This window comes from Arctopsyche grandis, chromosome 13, assembly GCF_051622035.1.
Source record: "Arctopsyche grandis isolate Sample6627 chromosome 13, ASM5162203v2, whole genome shotgun sequence".
In the NCBI taxonomy this organism is placed as follows: Eukaryota; Metazoa; Arthropoda; class Insecta; order Trichoptera; family Hydropsychidae; genus Arctopsyche; species Arctopsyche grandis.
The window spans coordinates 1,933,808-1,957,246 of NC_135367.1; the positions used below are offsets into that span (position 1 = coordinate 1,933,808).

At 34.5% G+C, this 23,439-nt stretch overlaps 2 protein-coding genes across 2 annotated transcripts; both read right to left on the minus strand.

The window, feature by feature from the left end:
• Nucleotides 1-2,290: 2,290 nt before the first annotated feature.
• Nucleotides 2,291-6,872, minus strand: LOC143921327 (arylalkylamine N-acetyltransferase 1-like). Its single transcript, XM_077444575.1, has 3 exons — nucleotides 6,678-6,872; nucleotides 3,697-3,966; nucleotides 2,291-2,470 (listed from the first exon to the last, which is right to left on the minus strand). The coding sequence occupies exons 1-3, from the start codon at nucleotides 6,870-6,872 to the stop codon at nucleotides 2,291-2,293; spliced, it is 645 nt and encodes a 214-aa protein (XP_077300701.1).
• A 12,518-nt stretch (nucleotides 6,873-19,390) lies between these two features.
• Nucleotides 19,391-21,891, minus strand: LOC143920785 (uncharacterized). Its single transcript, XM_077443742.1, has 4 exons — nucleotides 21,589-21,891; nucleotides 20,610-21,070; nucleotides 20,034-20,527; nucleotides 19,391-19,960 (listed from the first exon to the last, which is right to left on the minus strand). The coding sequence occupies exons 1-4, from the start codon at nucleotides 21,706-21,708 to the stop codon at nucleotides 19,722-19,724; spliced, it is 1,314 nt and encodes a 437-aa protein (XP_077299868.1). The 5' UTR covers nucleotides 21,709-21,891; the 3' UTR covers nucleotides 19,391-19,721.
• Nucleotides 21,892-23,439: the final 1,548 nt, after the last annotated feature.

Consider the following 23,439-nt stretch of genomic DNA (forward strand, 5'->3'; position numbering starts at 1 on the left):
TATTGAAATTTTATTTGATTAATGAATTTTATAATTATAATTTGTTTTTATGTATGTAGGTAGGTATTTAGTTTTACCATTTTTTTATATTAAACAATTAAATATAAATATTAAATTTAATATATTCAAAAGGTATTTGAAAAAATTTAAGAGAGTAACGAAGTTGATATGGAGACCATATAATGTAGATATAGGAAAAAAAACGCACGTGTACTTCTAAAACACTTTTTATTTAAAATTATTATCTTCATGGTCCAGCCACAGTAAATCAATAAATCGGTAACATATTGTCTTTATTTGCTATTTTTGCACATGTTTTAAAAATAGAAACTATTAATAAAATTAAAATAAAGGTGTCTCATATTTAATTTAACATATTAAGCATATATTTCACACCAATTAACATATAATAACACGGGACTTCGGATTAGGCAGTATAAGAGTGATCATCACTTTGACGAAAATTTTCAATATTTGTTTTAGTGATAAAATAAGCATAAAAAATATATGAACTATTATTATTATAAATTTCCTTCAAAAATGATATAAAAAATCACGCCCTTTTTTAGAGTTGATATATTACGCACAGAGTGGTATTTGGCCTGAAAACCAGACCAAAAATATTTTTTTACATTTTTCACCAGAGAATAGCTTTCTGTGCTTATGACATGCGAGCTATTGAGGATTGCAAACAATCTTAAAATGTTTGGGTATGAAATTTTCACCAAGGAACTTAGCCTTTTTGAAAAACCAAAACAAAATGAAGACCACTCTAAATAAATTACATTTTTTATATAATCTATCTAATCTAAGTATTTAATACATATCGTGACCCCAACTTAGAAAACGGGTAAATGCAAAATTACATGTTCTTCATTACATTTTGTGACCCTCGAACACATTGTACGATCAATTTTATAAATTTTTCAGCGCTTTCTGACCTTATATTTGTGTTAAGTAGATTTATAATAGTTTAAAAAAATAAAACAAAGCCATTGCTTTTAACCAAAACTACATTAATGCGCTTTACAAGTCAGGATAACGATATGAATACATATGTGTAGTAGGCAACCCTTTTCTGTAACGATCTCCACAAATATTTTTTTTTCATTGATACTAATCTAATACATATACACAGGGCTTTTTTTCCAAGTAACGCAGCGGAACGGCGTTCCGGCAACTTTTTGTCTCAGCATGTTTTATGTTTCAAACGGATATTCTATATAATATATTTTTAATATAATCTTTACCAATAAAAAACTTGAGAAGAAGTGAGTTCCAGCACCTTTTTTTTCAAAAAAAAGCCCTGCATATACATACATATGTTATCCAATAATAATAATCTATTTTTTTCGCTTATGTAAAAATCAACATCACAATAAAATCTGATGATATTCCTTCCCAACATAAATTTGGAAATTAGAATAATAAAGAAAATATTTATATTTTTTGTAATACAACAGAATACATATACAGAAATGTAACATATTTTCCCTAAAATCATTCATTGTAAAAGTTTGAGCGCAACAAGATAAATACAAATAATAAATATTAAAAGTAAATATTGTCTTAATACATACATATACATATGTACATACATATTGTAGATACACTGTAGGTATCTGAGCAAAAATTAATAAATACTTATTTGTAATAGCACAGTGTGTTTATTCTTAGTACTGTCAAAAATTGGTCATTTTACAAAGTTAATTACAGCCATAAATGAAGCTATATGTTATCTCTTTTTTTGTATATACATATATATGTAGGTAAGTCATGATAATACTGACTAAAATATACGTCAAATATAATCGTATTATGAGACATCTAAATATATCAGTGATAATATGAAATTTAGTTTTAGTTGAATAAATGATAATGCAGATTTTTCAATCTGATTTCAATTCAATTGCCATATAAATTATAATAAAAATTGATGATAGATGATCCATTCAATAATTCATTGTATAAATATAAATTGTAAAAAATATGTATTAAATACATTAAAACTCATTTTTATAGTGCACGTGTGATCTTGAACACATCGATACCACTCACACAACTATAATATAAACATAGATACATACAACTAGTTTTTGATTATATATTTGAAAACATCAACAATTACTAGTTATTTTTGAACATACACATATATATAATATACTGAGATAGATTTTCAAAAGCTAATCTATCTGAATTCTTAAATAAAACATTAAAACTTGCTCTGGAAACATTCAAATTTGGATTTGTGATCAACTCTTCCAAATAAACTTTCATTTAATGACTGGTTTTAGTCAGTTAAACGTTTGGTCATAATCTTCAAAGTCTCGTGTGGAGTGGGAACTTCAAACACCGGCAATCCTGTTCCCGGATCCAAATAGTCCTTGTAATTTAATTCTATCAAGGTTCCAAATCCCAGCCCTTCAGCCATCTTTTGTGAATATGCACCAGTTGCATCTCCTTTCATGATCTAAAAAAGAATAACATCAGTTTTTGTTTAAGATTAATAACAGACTTATATATGTATGTATCTATGTAGAAACATAAACATTCAAAACTATGTATGTATATCTGAATTTATTCAAATGGAACATTGACCATTTCATTATTGTTTCCATCAGATATATTACGTATATACTATCGGTTTTACCCGGCTTCGCTCGGTATTTGTAATATAAACCATTTAAACATGGCGAATCTAATAGTAAACATTAATTTTTTTTATTAAATTAATTTGAATCGAAAGAAAAGACAGCCAAACGGAAATGAATTACACTGAAAAAATAGTCATGATCCGGAACTGAAATAGGAATCGGGATCCAGAACTAAGGCAGGAATCCAGAACCGGAACCGTAAAAAGAATCTGGATCCAAAAATGAAAAAAGAATCTGGATCCGGAACTGAAAAAGGAATCTGGGTTCGGAACTGAAACAGGAATGCGGATCCAGAACAGAAAAATGAATCGGAATCCAGAACTGAAAAATAAATTGGAATCCGGAATCAGAACTGAAACAGGAATCCGGATCCGGAACTGAAACAGGAATCTGGTACTGGAAACGAAAAAGGCATCGAGATCGGGAACTGAATAAAGAATCCTGATCCGGAACTGAAACAGGAATACAGATCCGGAACTGAAAAAGGAATCCGGAACAGAAATATGAATCGAAATCGAAATCTAAACAGAAAAGAATCGAAATCGATATCGATATCGTCGTCTTGGAATATTATATTGTCACAAACCTTATATAAATACTTACATACATTAAACCATACAAAGTCTCTTTCGAAATATATAAGAAGGTATTGCTTAAGAAGAGTAATAAAAAGTAGAGGTTCTTCCGTTTGTGAAAGCTTATCCCTACTTTTTGAAAAATATGCACACGTTACAATCATATGTATGTATGTATACTGATCATTGCTTTTGCACATCTTTCCGAGGAGTGGGGGGGGGGGTGAGTGTTCGTAAATGGAACATTTTCTACATTTAGCAAAAAATTTAAGTCAAAATTTACCTTAAATAACTAATTTATCATTTAGCAGAAATAATTTAATAAAAAATTTTAGTTATTTTATGTTAATTTCTTAAAAGAAAGGAATTTTGTAGGTATAAATCCACATTTGTAGGTATAAATAAATTCGACTATATTTTATTTGCTCCACAATGTAAGAGCCTCATTAGACATAAGCGGATTGAACCTTAAACCCATTGTCCTTTGCGAGTTGGATTGCCCTTCGAAATAGATCGGTAGCGAGTCCCTTCCCTCTTGCTCTCGAATCCACAGACATGATCCTGCATTCGAAAATCTTTTCAACGTCGTACTTTTTGAAAAGCTCCAAGTCATCGGTGATGCTGTACAACATGGTGAATATTTTACTAAACTTGTGGTCGTTCAACAGTTTCAACTTGGCTAAGGCTTTGGTGGTATCTCCAGGGTGCAGAACTCCGTTCAAGGAGACGCCGAGAACCTGAAAGTTAAACAATTCATGTTTGCATTGTCCCGTTAAATTAATTTGAAATTTGAGACGTGAAGTTTCGTGCGAGGGGGTGGAAAGGGGGCTATAAATTTACGAGCTTTACGAGCCACTTGTTGCTCACAACTTTGTAGGCGCTTATAAAGTGTGTTATGTGCGTAATGAGCGGTGTTGGGGCCAAATCAATAAACGCAAGTGGGACGGCGCAGGCTTTCACAATTATCTGAAACAAAACCATCCCTCGGATCGTTTTATTGCGAATCGATCGTCTCGTCGGCCACTTGGCACGATTCAATCCAATCTTTTCCGAATAATTAATTACGGAATGTGGTGATTGGAAAATTTACGACAGACTAAACTAAACGTCTATTCTGATCATGGAATCCGATTAAATTTAATAGCGTGTCAATTCACCTTCCGCAAATTAATTCTCGCCATTTCATACCAGCTTCAGAATTATACATATATATTTTTCAAATTATATTATAAAAAGCAAACGTATTTCATTTATTTTTTCATAGAAAAAAATTTCAGGCTATTAAAACGAATGAAAATATATACGGAATAGATTTTTTCACCTTCCGACTACAGCCCCAGGGGGAAATTAATGGCTTTTCATTGATCTAATCCGCTCTTGGTAGCTCTTCGAAAGAAATATATCCTACGAATAAAATTTCCTCGCGATGCTAAATGTAATTTTTTAATAAACGTTGAAAAGTTTGTACCGATATTTGTCTGCATTAAAATGTATGGAAAATAATATAATAATAATTCATATATATGTACATATAAATTATATACGTATGTAGCTTCATAATTCCGAACCTTTTTTTTAAATATAATAGTAGTATTTTTTTATCTGGTTCGGTGATTATTGGTCACAAAGTCACTAAAATCTCTATAACGGAACATCTGGCAGCCGAAAAGTCCATCATACTAATAAGAACTCGAGTGCCAAATATTCCATATTCGTGATTTTCAGGGCAAAAATCGTCTTTTGGGCGATCGTGATGGGACTAATAATCCAATTACCATTTTATCTACATATATACTAGAAAAAAAGGTTAGCTCTAAACGAAAAGATTTGTTGGCAGAGAAGTTTGTCGATAAATCTCTGCCTACGAAATTTACCACAGCGAGAGACGCTACAATAAATCTTACGAAATACTTATCGAGAGCTGAATCTGAATCTGAATCTTGTCAAACAGAATTTTGAAAAATTTTAAAAATATGAAACTTGTTACAAAAGGTAATAAAATATGTATTTATTGGCAGACAAGTTACTCATCGCTGAAAAATAGCCACAGAAAACGAATTGCTAGCCATGCTGTCAGTTTTCCGGAAATCTCTTCGTACTTTATATAATGTGGTTGCGTTGATACTGAGCACTGAGAGGTCACCGGGTTTGATCCCGTGAGCTGACTTCGATTGAAAAAGAGTTTTATTCTGAGTGTAATCTTAAAATGCTGCTAGTCAGACTTGGATATTTGTGATTCCAAGTCGATTGTTTCCTATCAGAGTTTGCCAATTTATCTGATTTCATTGTTGAAACGGTTCCTTCATCAAATTGGCAAAAACCACCCTATCCACTATGTCACCACTGTTTGAATATGATTTCAAAAATGTATTATCTACATGTCCCATACGGGTCTACGTGGCGAGACAGAATGTTAAATTACAGAAAACGCAAATATCGGAAGGCAAAGATCGAAAATCGAAAGATCTTAAGTCGAAAGATCAAAAAAAAAGGGTGCATGGTAAACGGTACATACTCACTTAATTTGCGCGAGCAGGGTACAACAGGAACAAGAGGAACAGGCTTTTCCTCCCGTATTCTGCGCGCGCACATTAATACGGGAGGAAAGGCCTGTTCCTGTTGTATCCTGCTCGCGCAAATTATGTGAGTATGTACCGTTAACCATGCACCCTTTTTTTATCTTTCGATTTTCGATCTTTGCCTTCCGATATTTGTGTTTTCTGTAATTTAACATTCAGACTCGTCACGGAGACCGGTAACATACATAGATATCTCGCTAATTTTCTTATGTATAGTATTTGTATTATGCTTATAAGTCCGGTCACAGTGACGCGTTGAGGTCTGACCGCACTATGCGTCAAACGAACGATCCGACACTTCACAACAGTGTGTGACAATATTTTGTAAAACCGCACTTGAACGACAGCGATGCGACACTACGCAGTAAATTATGTCAATCATTCGTTCGGTACCTCGGGGCAAGATTGACGAAACGGACGCTATTATAGTATCTCTGATATGCGAGGAAGAAGAACAATCGAGAAAAACCAAAAGATTATGGCTACATGCTATTTTAAAGTCACGATATGAAGGAGAATATTTGTCGCAAGGCAACCCCCACTCAACGACACTTGCGTCGCGTCGCGAACGACACCTTGCGTCAAAGTTGGTCGAAAAGTCAACTTTGACGCAAGGTGTCGTTCTACGTCATGCGACTGTCGTTCAGTGCGTTATGTCTCATACAATTTCATACAAACAATATTTGGTCGCGTACTGTTGTGATGTGTCGGATCGTTCGGTTGTCGCATAGTACGGTCAGACCTTTAGAGTATTCTGTAACGTCACTGTGGCAAATATGTAAATAAATAAATAATTAGGAAACTAATTTAACTTGGATACCGTGGATAGTGTTTAATTTTAGATTTTGAAAATTAAAAAAAATGATTACTATGCCATTTTCGATCGCTATGATTGAATATCCATCCCTCATGGTGTCCACACACTGTTTCTCCAACTCCTGGTGTCCTTCGCCGTTGGGACAAAGCTGGACAGCCTTGTTGAGGGGTTCATCGATGAAGAACGTGCTGCGAAGGTGTTGAATCGCCAACTCGTGATCTTCTTCTGTAATTATTCGAAACTCCATTCTGAAAACGGGAAACGAGCAGTCACAGAAGTTTGCCTTTGAAACTTGCAGAAATATATCAAGTTTATTAATTGATTTTTATAATTAGCTTTCATCTACATAATTATATTATTTGTGCATAATACGTTTCTGTTTTGTATACTTGATAATTATTTCAATAATTGAATAATGGCTCAATATTTTTATCCTTTTAAAGGTCTGTTCATACCTAGTCGGCACGAACCGACTTCAGCAGGTATCCGGCCGTACGAAAAGTATTCTTTGGTACATTTTGTATGGGTATGTTCATTTTAACCGTTACGTTTACGCCACGGCAGGCTTACAGCAGTACCCGAAATTTCCTGTTCATACCTTACAGCAACATCCGTCAACGTATCGTATCCGTCTTTTTGGCCATCGTGGAGATATACACGCGAATTACGTGCCATGAGTCTGCCGCTTTGCTGTTTTGGACCAATTACACGGAGACTAGCCAATCTTTACTAAGTTTGACGCACTGAATTTGAATATGATATTGATTTTTGTTGGTGGGTGATCGTTTACCAGATATGAGCGTTTAAAAAAATCCGCGATTTTTACAGTTTTTTGGCTTTTGCGGTCTTTAACTCAAAGTTTAGGATTGTTACGCTCAAAGTGAGTATTGGAATCAATAGTCAGATATTTTTCGTATTAATTTTTATATTTCATTGCTTTAAAATACTTCTAATTAATTGTCTAGCGAATTTTAAAAGTCAAAAATATATTTTATTTTACGGATTTTTTTTCCGTGCTATTTTTCATTTATTTGGCAAATTTTTTATTTCACCACGTTTATAAGGATTGGTTTTCTATCTCAATATAATTTTTTATCTAAACGTACTAACTAAAGCGGTAATTGCAATTTAATTGCTTTCGTTGTATATATGGTTGTATCGCGTAATATGTTAGGGCAAGCGAGATGGCATGTAGTCCGACTACTATCTAGGTACTATCCTTTGCTAAGTTATTCAGCGTCTTGAGGCTCGCCAAATTGTTTATAAAATGCTGCAAAATTTTTTCCACATATCTCACTGTGGATGCTTGTATGAATTCGCACTGTATAAAATGGTTATGTATATTGATTGATTTTATCGTATCTGTTTAGGTGCACTCGTCGCTTTGGAGGGATTTGTAAATGCGAGTTTTCATTAAAAAAAAATTAAAAGAAAGCAACCTGATATGAGGCTTGTAGAAAAATTAAAAAATACCAAAAAAATAAAAAGATATTTTTTATGCACTTGTACATATATCCTTATGTATGTATGTACATACATATATCACTTTATCAGTGTCGTCTTTTTAAATCCTTGTAAATATGCCATCAATTCACATCTTTTAGATTTTTCACTTGCCTCAGGTTCATTCAAGTGTCTCGGAACAATGTTATGAAAACGAGCTTCCCTCAGTGTTTTTTTTTTTAAATGAAATCAATTAGAAAAGAACCATCCCTCGATTTGTGAAAAAGTCGTAAATATTCGTGATCCTTTTTCGAGAAATATTTAAGTCAATTTTGATATCTCCACAATTTGATTGAATTGAGTTATTATATGAATGCAGTTTCGTCCCAATTTTCATATTCTATCAGACCACATAGGTAATTTTCAAAATAATATCATATAACACAAGTTATAAGTTTTAACTTTACTTTAGGTCATCGACTTAAGAGAGTCTTTAATTAATATTATGTATTAGATTTATTATGAGCATTTATAAGAATTGTAAATAGGTTTTTGAGCTATTTTTCATATTATGCTGCACATTAACATTAGAATAATATAATACTATGATTACCAACAAAATTAAATTAAAATTGTAAAATAGAAAATAATCAGTAGATCAGTAGCTATTAAAATATATATAAGATGTATTGTGAACATAATTTCTTAATAATAAGAAAGCATTTAAAAATCAATCTAATAAGTTTTAACTTTATTTTCAAATTAAGATTTCCTCAATAATAAAAGCACTTAATTTTCTTCCACCAAAAACTGATCTCAATACAATTTGGTGGCAAATATTACACACATGTAAAACTATCCCAATAGAATTTTCAAAATATGTCTTCGTGAGGTGGAAACACAATATAATTCTTAATATATATGTATAATATTATACAATGGTATCATTAAGAGGGCTGTACACCTGAAACCTTAATTTTGTTACCGTTCCTTTCTTCGATATATATATTGAGTGTATGTATATATTGAGTGAATGCGACAATATATATCAATATATATATTGAGTGAATGCGACAGTTGCGCTTCGACCGGATAAAACGTATTTTAAATTGACAAAATCGAGGTTTCGTATTCTACTATTTTCTCCTCCAAAACTGGACCAATTTTTAAAAATAATTCATCATCGTTATGAGAAAGATACTTTCTGTGCATCTATCGGCGTATATTTTTAAAATCGACCGTTAAATAAGCACACTGGACTCGTTTCGTGGGTGTAAAAAAGAGGCGATTTTATAGATGTTTGGCGGCTCCTAGCTCATATAAAAAATAATTAATCAAAAAAATAAAACGATAGATGCACCCCAATGGTGGATATCCATATCATATTAAAAAATAATTTCTCTAGTGCCATAATTGAGGAAGGGAGAAGTATAGTACGTTTGTATGGACAAGGCGCTGCTGTCCAGCCCTCTTAATATCATTAATCTACCAACTAAATTATAATATATTGAAAAAGTTGTCATTAGATATTCAAGAAATTGAATAGTTACATGATAGAAAGCAAGTAGTGGGTGAGTAAACGATATCCTAATACAATATTTACCTAGTTGTAAGTTGGAGGTTCTATGTTGAGGAGAGTTTAATGTGGGCGTCGTGACGCCTAGCCCTGGTCTGGCTCGAGTGAGTCGCCCAGACACCCTGCGCCCCTAGAGGACCCCTACTTCCCTCCCCAAAACCACCCCACACACCCCCCCTGTTTCCCATGTCTCCTACAGGACGACCCAGCAACACAACACCAATATATTATATAAATCCGTCACAACCATTCATCACGTCAAAAAGCTATTATCAATGTCCTTTCTAGCGTCTAATAACTTTCACAACGACATCTCGCTTATTTCGTGGGGTGGGTGGACGACCTACTTTCAGAATTCACCCTTATAATTGGTCTCATTATATACTTAAGATTACAAATTTGCTAGAATGGTTAAAGTTCTGGGCTCAAAAGCTTTCATGGAAGTCGATTAACTCTACTTGACTAGTTTTTTTGTTTACTTTTTTTATTATTTACTTAGCTGAACATGGCATGCATTGCAATGCCATAATAACGCATGCAATTCCCGTTCCCTTTCGGGAAAACGCAGGAAGCGAACACATTTGAAATTATTGCGTTGCAATGACACTCATTCCCGTTTTCCCCGTTTCCATTTTTTTCACAGTTATCTTCCCGGACATACATACAACAATTGCTGAAAGTTCCATCGTAATCGGTTCATTGGTTTAGGAGCCTATTCGAGACACACACAGACATTAATTTTTATATACATATATAGAAGACTAGTGGTTTTAGCCGGCTTCGCTCGGTATTTGTAATATAAACCGCTTAAATACGGCCAATCTAATAGTAAACGTTTTATTAAATTTATTTGAATAGTTTTATTTTATTTGAATATTCATTTGTCTTTATGTTAAATTTAGCCTCACGGATTCTATGAACCAAAACTTCCATACATACAAAGTCTCTTTCGAAATTATATATTAGATTTATTTATTTATAAAGGTGAACATCCATATAACCAGCTGCGTGGTCTAGTGGTGAGTATTGAATTATTTCATGATTGATGTCACGGGTTCGATTCCCACTAAGAATCTCGTTGTTGACCAGACCTTGGTTTGTCGAGGTCAATCGTTTCTTATCAGAATTTGCCAATTTTTCTGATTTTCATTGAAACGGTTCCTGTAAAATTGGCTTTTCCTTCCCAATTTTCTGTTGCAAACCTTGAGTCATTGTTATATCTCAGGTTTCGCCAGATTTCTCACCATAGGTGTCTCTGTGGTTGTTTATCGAATGTAAAAAATCGTATTGTTACATGAAAAATGTTATTAATCGTATTTATACGATGTTTATAATATCTAACGATAGATGTCAGATTTACATGTGTATGTATGTAATAATTCGGTCTCCGTGACGAGCCGGAATGTTAAATTACCGAAAACGCAAATATCGAAAGGCAAAGATCGAAAATGGAAAGATCTTAAGTCGAAAGATCAAAAAAAGGGTGCATGGTAAACAGTCAATCTTCAGTTTTCTTAGACAACCAATCTACCTCGTTATATTGGTGGAGCTGGAACTTAGTCAAAAGAATAATTTGACCAGAATACATTATATATGTGTGTATATATCTATGACATTTAGTCCCAACGGTCCAGCGTGCTTCAGATCATAACCGCATCCAATTTTCCCAGCTCAAAGGACTATTTTCACAACGAAACCACACCTAGAAGCGAGGTTTAGTTTAATTATATTTATTAATTTGCATGCGAGAAGCGTGAAGCTTCTAGAGAGGACTGCTAGCGCCTCATCGGGTATACGGATCGATAACAGATGATGCAGGCGAGCCTACCCCATGCCGATTTTTCCTCCATTTAACTACACCCAAAGTGATTTTCAATTCCTGTGAATCCGTATTAAAATCGCTGGTCGTTTTTGTCTGGCTAGTGCCTCTCGAGCGAGTCGAGAAGCCTCGGGTAGTTGGAAAAGCTCTAACTAAAGTAGTTTCCCGTAGTATGCGCTAAGTGGTAGCATGCTATACGTATATGTACATACATACCCTAGGTAAGTAGATGGGTGTAATCGGTTCATTTCAATTCTGGGTCAGTTCACCCGGATTTTTCCCGGAATAATCGTAGCATTGACTTTCTTTTACTCCTATCTGTTTTCACGATGGTATTTGTCTTACGGATGGATATACCTACATACATACATACATATATTATTTTATTATTTATTATTTTATTGATACAAATCAATATACACTCGCCATTACAGATTTGCTCCAATGCGACGGGTGTACGTTAACGAAATACAGAATACATAAACAATCAGAAATCAGAAATACAGTAATACATACATATACAATCAGAATATATAGCATATAACAATTAATCAGAAATAATAATCATAGAGACATCTATGGATTATTTTTAGATTTTTTTTGTATACAATTTTTATACATATAATAAATACGAAATTATAGAGATGTCTATAGAGATATCTATAGATTTCAGATTACTGTGTATAATTATTACAAATTATACACAGGCAGATTTTGTGACAACAGGATTAGATCTAATACCAATTTTCAGGAACCGTTTCAGCAATGATCAGATAAAATTGGCAAACTCTGATAGAGAAACGATCGATTTGGAGTCACAAAACCCCCAAATCTAACCAGCAATGGCGAGGACTCGAACCTTTGACCTCAGTGGTGCTAAATATATACGCTACCACTAAGCCAAACTGCTGGCAAACTATATATATATATATATATATATATATATATATATATATATATATATATATATATATATATATATATATATATATATATATATATATATATATATATATATATATATATATATATATATATATATATATATATTTATTTATATATATAGCATGGCATGACTTTCAAAATATAATTATCAAAACGGGATCGGATTTAATTAACGAATAAGAGACGTATGAATAACGGTGAGCATTGTATCCTGGAATTTGCTCTTGAGCATTCTCGGGTCCAGGAATTCCGAACGGGGCGAACGTTCTTAAAGCGCTCGAATTTCCTTTGTGAATTGCGTCATCGATCGCAATTATTAAATTCCAGATCACCGAAAATATTCCCATTCGAAGAATTTCAAGCAGACTTTCGATTATCCACCTTCACCTTGTGTGTTGAAAAAAACATAATCATATAAAAATTATATGTACGTAGTCCAGTAGCGTCGCTAGGCCCGTGCGGAGAGTGTGGTCTGCACCGGGTGACACCGTTTTTGGGGTGACACCAAATTGTTCACATTGAAAAAAGCTAATTCAACGTTGTATGACGGTCCTCGAGCAGCTAAACGCCTCATTGCAATTTCTGTATATATACAGCTTTCTATATATATATATATAGCTTTCTATATATATATATATAGCTTTCTATATATATACAGCTACCACAGTGGCGGCTCGTGAGATTTCATAGAGGGGGGGCTGCAGAGACTAATCGGGCTGTAGTAGCTCGTTGACCATACCGGTGATCAAATGCAGACAAAAATAGCATGCATATGTACTATACTGGGAGGTCTGCAGCCCTGCAACCCATATGGACGGCAAAAACAGCATGCATTTTTACTGTTCTGGGAGGGCTGCAGCTCTGCAGCCCATATAGACGAGCCGATACTGATCAAATATGAACCATAATTGGCTTTTGTCCGAATTTCTGAGAAATCAGTGTATGTATGTACCTAAAGGTAGGAAGGTTAACACTTTGAGTGCTGACGTCTTTTCTGTTGTAAGCCCGCCACAGAATTCATTCGAATAGAAAGCAGGTACAAAAATTGTAGCTAATCCAAACAAACCCTAGATAACTACCGCCGAGGATTTCGAGTTTTGTAAAGGTGTGTTTAGACTCTGTAATATATCTTGCAACAATATAAAATAAACAAAAGAAGAATGTATTTTTCCAAAACTAGTTCCATCTTCTTCATTGTTCTTAATATGTAATTCTCATAATATAAATGCCAAGCCACAATGTAAAATACTCAGCAGTTAGGGATTTCCATCGGGAAATTCTGCTATGGTTATAAATTCAGGAATTTCGGTGTAAACCAGTCTTTATAAACATTGACACAGATTACACGACCCATGTTCAATGCATTTTTTTTCAATGCTACCTGGAAAGGCTTAGCTGGTAGTATTCTTGTTTACTTTGTACATGCTCAAAGTACAACACCTGTCGGCGTATTTCAGGTCCATGGACTTATTGGCAAAACGCCGATTGGCGTTGATCAGCATTCAAAGGGTTAAGTGATTCAGTCGGACGGAGACGCAATCCAGAAACAACGTGTGAACTTACCAGCTTCTCTTTTGGCGCTTCTCTCTCTTAACAATTATCAAATATTATTAATTAAATAAAAAATATTGTTTAGGTAACATCACCCCTAGCGACGCTACTGGTACAGTCAAACTCAATTATTGCGAGCCTCAAGGGATGTTGAGTCGAATCTATCACCATTTTTTATTTGAACAAATCCATATCCACATTAAAATTGTGTCTTTATTTCGACTTCTTAGTATTGTAGCGTGGACGTGTAGTGGAGTTCCGAAATCAGAGTAAAAGACGCAGTAATTGAGGTAGAGGTATATTATTGTTCTTGATCCGTCGGCATGCCAGCTCGGAATGAAGCACGGACCAAGACCGACTAATATTTATACCCATCGGGTACCCTCCGCACCATTGGTCGATGGGTCAAGAGACCTTATTGGTTGTTGCATACGGCTTGTTTATAGGCTGAGCCGTTTTTGGCGCGAACGCAAGATCATGTGATCAGTGCTAGTAAGCCAGTAGTCGACGAGCGCGAATCATCTAATCACTACGATATAGTATTAAGCTATTAATTTGTTATTTCATCTTAAATTGATTATCTGCTGTACTCTATGCATCATACGAGAAAGCATTAGAAAAGAATTTAATGAAATTGCAAATTTTGCAAGGCTGCGTTAGATCAAAACCGTGTAAATCGAGAGATAATATGTACCTACATATTATATGTATGTAAATATGTACTAAACATAATATTTTATCTCAAATATACACTAAGCTTACGGTTTATTTAAAACAAATATGTATTTTGTATCAACACAGCGTTCTAAATCCGTGAATAATTTCGGCTTTTGCTTTTGAAGCTTCGTTTTTTGGTTGGTTTTATTTTTAAAAATTATTGGAGGAATCGTATACATTTCACAATCTATATATTAGGGGTACCGGAAAGAAATTCATTTTTTTGCAGATCAACTTAAATATTCAGTTTTTCATTTTATTTTGCACATTTTACTCCAAAATATAATCTCCTCTAATTTTCATGACTCTTTACCATCTTTTTGTCGATATTTTAATACTTTTCTTGAAAAATCTTGCCAGTTTTTAATTAATAAATGTTAATAGTTGGTTTACCACATCACTCACGCTGTTGAATTTTTTTCTTCTTAATGTGGCCTCCATGGGACTAAATAGGTAATAGTAAGAAGGAGCGAGGTTTGGTAAATAAAAAACCATATTATGGTTTGAGGTATAAAAAAAGATAGCGTTTTTCCCTGAAAAATGGAAAAAAAACCAAGTGTTCCATCACTCTTCTTTTTCGTGCGTGCAGGACAAAAACCATTATTTGTTTTTCCGATCCTTTAAAATGTTCCAATATTCTCTGTGATAGTTCTGTGGTAATTTATAAGTTTCTGTGATAGTTCTATAATTCGATAATTTTCTGTGGTTATTAAAAACATACATAGATAGAGTAAAAATGGATTTATTTCCGGTACCCCTAATATATAAAAATGAATGTCTGTGTGTGTGTCTCGAATAGGCTCCTAAACCACTGAACCGATTACGATGTAACTTTCAGGATTTGTTGTATGCATGTCCAGGAAGATTACTGTGAAATAAAACGGGGAAAAACAAGAACGGAAACGGGAAAAACGGGAATGAGTGTCATTGCAACGCAATAATTTCAAATGTGTTCGCTGTCTGCGTTTTTCCGACAAATGGGAACGGGAGCGAGAACGGGAATTGCATGCGTTATTATGGAATTGCAACGCATGCTGGGTTCAGCTAGTATTATGATAAAATCATTTAAAGTCCATTCTAATAGCTGAAAGTCCATTTCGCCAGTCGGTGTATCCGATGAGCTAAATCTGCAGCTATTTTTTTGTCAAAATGTCTACGAACCAGTATTTACACTTCCAATGATGATGTTTCATAGACAATGTTATTCCTAGAATTGAACGTTATTAGAAAGTTTTGGATTTCGAAACATTTATCTCTGAAAATTTACACGGTACATCCAGATAGTGAGTTTGTTATGCACATATGTGTATAAAAATAACGATTGAATTCAATTGATCGTCGATATATTTTGGTAACAACCACTTTGAGTCGGTAATAAGCAAGTTGGACTATAATTATCAACATATTAAAGCCATAAAAAGTAATATGCGCCATTCGGTAACCATTCGATATCGGCGCAACAGGTAAACATCATTGAATAGAAACGTGTCCAACGCTTCGTTTATTTTTTATTACAAATTTCTACCATAAATTGATAGTCGAAGTAAAATAAAAGGTCGGAATAACTTTTAGGAAAAAATTTATTTTACATTTTATATTAAAATTAAATAAAATTTAAGTGACAACAATCAACAATACTTTTGTATCTATTCTCTTCAATATAAAAACATGTTTAAAAATGTTAAAAATCAAAATAATATCTAGGCCGGAGTTTTTATACACGCCATAACTAATCTTACGATAACTATATGAATTTATACATATATATATATATATATATATATATGTATATATATCAATAAAGATTGGTTCATACTTGGTACTTTATTATAAGAATAAAATTTTTGATAATTTATAAAGCCACCAATATACATATTATACATGTGTATAATATAAACCCAACGAAGACAAATGGTATTATATTAAAAAAATTCAGGAATATTAAACAGCTACCGTTCTCGTTGCACAACCGAACATTTCGGGCAATCTTTACAAAGCAAAATATATAAAATGTTACCGTACTATATTTATAATGCAATAAATTACCCAACAAGAAAAATATATAGCAGCTTTTATTCTTTCAGCCATGCGTGCATGTAAATAAATGATATAAACGAATTGCATACAAAAGAAATATATAGTTCAACAAATAAAATAAGGATTGCACGAATGTACCAAAATAGGTGATAAATCTTAAGAAAGATCAGTGTAAATACTGATGTAAAGAAAAAACAAAAATAAATTTTACACGTAAGCAACAATAGGATACATCAAAATTTTAATATTATTTATATACTTCTGAAGAGTAGTAAAAAAATTATAGCTTGTGTTCAGTTAGTATTTAAATAATTAATACATTTTTTTTTTTTGTTTATAATACATATGTAACATTAAAACTATTCCCAAAATGAGAAAAATATAAAAAATTTCTTAATATTTACAAATTCACATTTGAATCGTGTGCGCGTAAAGTGAAACGTTTTCATTATTTACTATATATGTATGGAATTTTTTTGTAATATTTGAATAATATATAATATAACAAAACCCTCCTAAGCAAGAAAACATTTGATGAAAATTTTCAAAACAAAAGACATTTAATATGAAACAAATGTGTGTGAAAATATTTTTAGTAGCACCATATTAAACATAAAAAATAAAACCTCGTTAAATTTTTCAATCGTTAACACTTTCATTTCGTTTCACTGATGAATAACATTAAAACAATATATGTATAATTGTGTATTTTTAATATATAAAAAAAAATATTGCATAGACACACCATTGAACCTAGAAAATCATCTCTAGATAAAATAGTCAATCTATAAGATGGCGCACGTGTATATGGTTGTATACGCAAATGACTAAAATCTCCATCACGGAACATCTGGCACCCAAAAACTCCATCAATCGAAAGCTGCCCACGTGAAATATTGTACTAACGAGAACTCGAGTGCCAGACGTTCCACGTTCCATGTGTATATATAGCATTGATTTAATTTTTTTATTTAAACTATTCCACAATCAAATATAGCATTTGAAAAATTCTAATAAAAAACATCCCACAAATTACCAAAATGTTCAATTTTAATCTAAATTCATAGCCTTTGTACGAATTTCTTCCTTATCCTTATCAATCATTGCTCGGCACATACTAATAGCAGGGCCTTCTCAAAGGTGCAGCATACTAGGCACGTACCTAGGGGCGCCGTAGACAAGGGGCGCTGCGAGGCGCCCCCATTTTTATTTTTTTTGATTATTAAATTCAAAATATAAAAATAATTTGACTTTCTATGAATTAATAAAACATTTTATATTCAACTTAATTTTTCTACTAATACTGATCGTAAAATATAATTTACGAGGAACGCAAGAAGTCGACTGTCAAATATCAACGACTCACGAATAAAACTTAAAACAACACACTGTAATTTGGAATTGTATTTTATATAAAATACCGCTGAAACATATATATATCAGGGATGGATTTGCTTCACGAAATTAAATATCATAACCAATCATATTCGAAAGAACGAATGTAACTCTAAAACATTTTTCAATTCATTGTTGAATATAAATTAATGTCTTCATTACCGAATTTATTCATAGTTATCAGTATTTTATCGATTTTTATCAGTGGCGGCTCATCGATATGGGCTGTGGGCTGCAGCCCTCCCAGCGTAGTACATATGCAAACTATCTTTGCCATCCATATGGGCTGCGGGCTGCAACGTCCCACTATAGTACATATGCACGCCCTTCCAGCCCTTCCACTATGAACCCTCACGAGCTGCCACTGATTTTTAAACATAAAACGTGCCTATTTTGAATAAAAATTTTAAATTTAATCGTTTGTTTAAATATATTTTTCTTCAATATAAAATTTCAAGAACTTTCATGGAATTAATTGTTTAAAAAATTGAGGGGGGGGGGGGTGCTGTACTCTCGAGCCGGGCCCGACTAACAGTATACTTGTTGAGAAAAATTGAAGATTCAATGGTGCTACTTTAGTCTGCGGTCTACCTTAGCATGCGATCTATCTTGACTATTTTTTTTTATTTGTATCGTAGCAACGAAATGTTTATTACAACTTTTTTCTTGCCGCCCCATAATGTTGTCGAAGCATATCGTCAGTAGATGCATATCTCTTAACCAAATTTTAAATGAATAGGGCCAACCTTAACTTAACCTAACCTAACCTGACCCTTAAATAAATAGGTGCTGGCTGCTAATATATGTTTTTTTGGTGAAAATATTGATGAAATAAAACTTTAAAAAAAGATATCTTAGCAGCCAACACCTATTTATTTAACCTTTCCACCGCGTACGACTACTATACATGTCCTAGCGAACATGCCCTCAGCGCGTGAGACACGCATAGATGTCTTGGAAGTTCCAACCTGTATAAGAGCCGTCTATTGTGTTAAAATTTTATAACTTGGTTGAAAATATTACTTAATGTATACTTTACCAAATTCAATAGATGGCAGTAGTCAAAAAAATTCAATATAGGCTAGAATAATTTATAAAATATTACAACCTATATTTATAGTCGAAAACGCGATAACAAAATCCGCAAAAAAGCATCCGCGTACAGGGCATGTTCGCTAAATTTGGTGACGCGGGCAAAGGGTTAAGGGTCAGGGTAGGTTAAGTTAAGTTAGGGTTGGCCCTATACATTTAAGATTAGATTGTTAGGGTCGGTATTATTCACACACAAAAACTGATACAGTGAGACCACAAATAAAACGTGAAGGCAGATCGCATACTAAAGTAGATAAGTGAAGGCAGACCGCATACTAAAGTAGCACCGATTCAATTTAATGAAAATTCGATCGATACATTTTAGTATATTGTACAATGTTTTCATTATAAATTTATATATACAATCATCAATTACGATACTTAAACCATATACATACGCGTCATCTACACATAAGCATTTTAACCATAACCTTTTGATCGTTTTTAATACATAAATATAAAATTTGCATACGGGTATACAAAACGAATAACTTCATTTTAACGTATGGAACAAAATACAACTAACAAGTTCTCAACAATTTCAGATAGTTGGGCTTCATTGTGGCCTTAGTTGCGTCGTCCAGCTCCGACAGCCTGTGCTGTTTCATATGACTCTTCATATTACCACGCTGTGCGTAGCCTCTTTTACAAATCGGACACTTGTACGGAGTCTCGCCGGTGTGCAGACGCATATGCTCTTTGAGGTAATCGTCGTGGAAGAAAGCCGCATCGCACACGGTGCAAACACTAGGTCGTTCGCCTGAAAGAGTAAAATAGACAAATGAAAGTCGGCACGTCAACTGCGACGTGGGTCTTGGGTTTGAAATGCGTACCGGTGTGTACGGATCTGATGTGGATGTCTACGGACTTTTGCGTTCTGTATTTCTGCGAGCAGAAGTTGCAGTACTTCCACACGAGGTTCTCCGAGTGCGACTTCATGTGCTGCTTCAGGCTGGATATGAAAGCGTACTGTTTGCCGCACTCGTTGCAGACGAACTCTCTCTTGGCGCTGTGGCAACGTTTCACGTGTCTCGCCATGTAGTGATCCAGTTTGAACATCTTCTTACAGTTGGGGTCCAAGCATTTTATGTTGCCCGTCGTCTCCTGGTGCTTCAACACTATGTGGTATTTCAGGTGGTATTTGGATTTGAACTGTTTGCCGCACGTGTCGCAGAGATTCATAGTTTTCGATTTGACCTTGTTGTTGATCTTTTTCCGTCTAGTCTTCTTCTCGTCAGACTGAGCTATATCTTCCTTCTCTTTCTTTATTATTGGCTCTAAATAGTTTTCCTTTTTATTATTATCCTCTTTGCTTTGCATTTCGAACCTGAAAAGTATAATTTACAAATTAAAACGATATTATTATTAAAAAAATAAACGTACGACATGACAAAAAGCCTCGTAAAAACCTCCAATCTCTCCCATTCCAAATGCATTTTCCTTCTAAAAGCGACGTCGCAATACTATTCGTAACGATTTGTTTTTTATACGTAGGTACCCTTATTTTCTTCTTTTTAATAGCTTCTCTGAGACTCGTTTGATCTTCGGCTATTTTCCATTTTCTTTTTCTCTTGCCTACTTTCTTTTTCTGTAATTTTTCAGTCATTTCCTCCTTCGTGTCGAACAATTTAACATCAACTTCCATTTGAAAACTTTTATCTTCATTGCATCCGTAACCCACGGATAGAAAGTCATCTTCGGTGTAATCGAAATTGTAATCATCTTCTTCGACTTTGAGTGGGGTCTTCGGTATGTAGCTGCGCAACTTCAAATCCGACAATTCACAACGTTTTTTAAATTCGAAAGCTGTATTCAACATCGTATAACAAACTGAACAAATATTGCCGGGAAAGCCATCTTCTTCACATATCTACAAAAATAGAAACAATATTAAAACAACAACAAGAGCATTCATTTACATCTATCACACCTCATATCGATTTGTAATGATCTTATATGTAATTTGAATTATACAGAAAGTCATATTAGAGTGTAAATAAATGGCTTATGGTTAAGTTATAGTGTAGCAAAATTTATTAAACTACGTACATTTGTAAAAGCTTATAGTTTATAGTTTGAAACCATTTTTTTCTAATATATGCACATTTGAAATTTTGATACTCATTCACTAATATAAACAATCATAAAAATTGCACTCTACTAAATGTATGCATGTAGTTGTTAATTATTCACAGAAAGCATCTAGAAGACACTGTCAACATTTCCGAAGCAATAATGAATTATTTATATAAATATGTCAAGTTTACAAAATTGATTTACATATATTAGAAAATGTGTCCAACAATCATAAACAGTGTCCAACTCGACGTTGGTAAGTCTATGGAAGTGCGGATTTGGTGGTGTTTGAGGTAAGAGAGATGAAGGTACCTGAACGGCGGAGCAGGCCATGACCTTGAGGTATATCTTCATGTCGGTCTCCTGTTGGTAGAGCGAGAGGTGCGCATCGCCGCAGAGGCAGACGCGGCAGGTGGTTTCGCCCGCCATCATCCCTCACCCCTCGCCCCTCACCAGAGCCTGCGCCCCGCACCCCGCACCCCGCACCCCGCACCCCGCACCTCGTCTCCCGGTAACCTGCAGGGCCGGTGCCACCCCGCGACACATACATATATTCACGCACACACACTCATCGAAGTCTACACCTCGCGCCAAACGTCAAATTCACTAATGCATACAATACATTCATTTTGTTGTCCATAACTTTTGTACACCTCAATAAATCGAAATACGAAAATGCATTTTTTTTTCAGAATACGCTATTTCTTTTGCAATATTCAATGGCTACGTCCACACTACCGATATCTACACCCGATATTTACGAAATTTTCCATATCCAGTTCCCATATTGTAACCTGTGGTTGCTATTTAGGAACTGGTTATTTCGTAAATATCGGTAGTGTGGACCAGTGGCGTATCGAAGGGGGGGTCCGGGGAGTCTGGATCCCCCCCCCCGCTCCCTTGGCGGAGCGCAGTGGGCGGCAAAATATCCCACTCCTGTTGCAATTGATCGGTTGATTGCATCAAACACTTCAGTTAGCAGTTAGCTTTACTTTATGTTTATATGTTGTGATTTTATATTAATTAAATATAAATTGTATTAATTATCTTGCCTTTTTTCCTGTCAAAACCCCCCCCCCCCCCTTGACAAAATCCTGGCTACGCCACTGGTGTGGACGTAGCCAATAAGTTGAGTACTTTGCTGCTTAATGAACATTTGAAAAGACTTTTAAACATTTAAATATTATTAAATGTTTTCTATATTCAATATTGCTGTGAAGGTACACTTATTTTTCGTAAGGGCCGAATAAATAGATATAATGAATAAACAAATCTGTTTACTGACTCTGTACAGACTCCAGGGATGTTCAACTCGAGAGCACCCCCGAAGTCGGTTTTGTGAGATAGCTAGTGGTAAGCTTGGGCGGGGCTGGTTTCCTCAAGGTGCCTTCCTTCGTCGTCGGTGGTCTGGTCTCTGCTGATGTCGGCTGCTCTGCTATGTCCCTTTCTCCTTCGTACAGTGTGCGTAAGTGAGTGTGATACAGGACAAAGGCGGGAAATTGTATAATAATGAAAACAGGTTGTAATTCTGTTTGTATGGTGACTGTATTTTATATATATATACAGAGATCAAGCAGGGGGGACAGGGGGGGGGGGTAACAAAGTAGCCACGCGTGCCTTTTGAGGTTAGCCACGCGTAGCTCAGTTGTCTGCCTTCTGGACGAAGACAGACCAAGCTTCCTCTGGTGCACACCGGACGGATACTGGAGCTGGTCTCCAAGTATCGTCACAACCCTCACCAGCCTATAGCTGGTGATTTCGGTGGCGAGGTGGGCCCCGTAAACACCGGGATGATTACGCGCCAAACCGCTATCGACAACTGTCAGTTTGTGTGCCAACCGCTGTCTCAGGGTGGCCAGCACAAAAATATATCGGCCAAATCGTGGGTCGTAAGGCCACGAAAGCCGATCATCAGACATAGTCTGAACAGACTCTTTCTTTCCATTTATAAAAATAATGGGCTGTTTTCTAATATATACCACTGAAAACGATGTAATAACATATGTATACATATATCATATGACACTGATTAGTCTGATTTGAATAGATAAGCTAAGTTTCTTCAGTTAAGATATGGCACTAAAGGACGGGAGGCTATTTTTTAACCGTTTCCCAGCCAATGGAAACTCGATTTTTTTTAATTCTTTGAAAACTCGAAGTTTT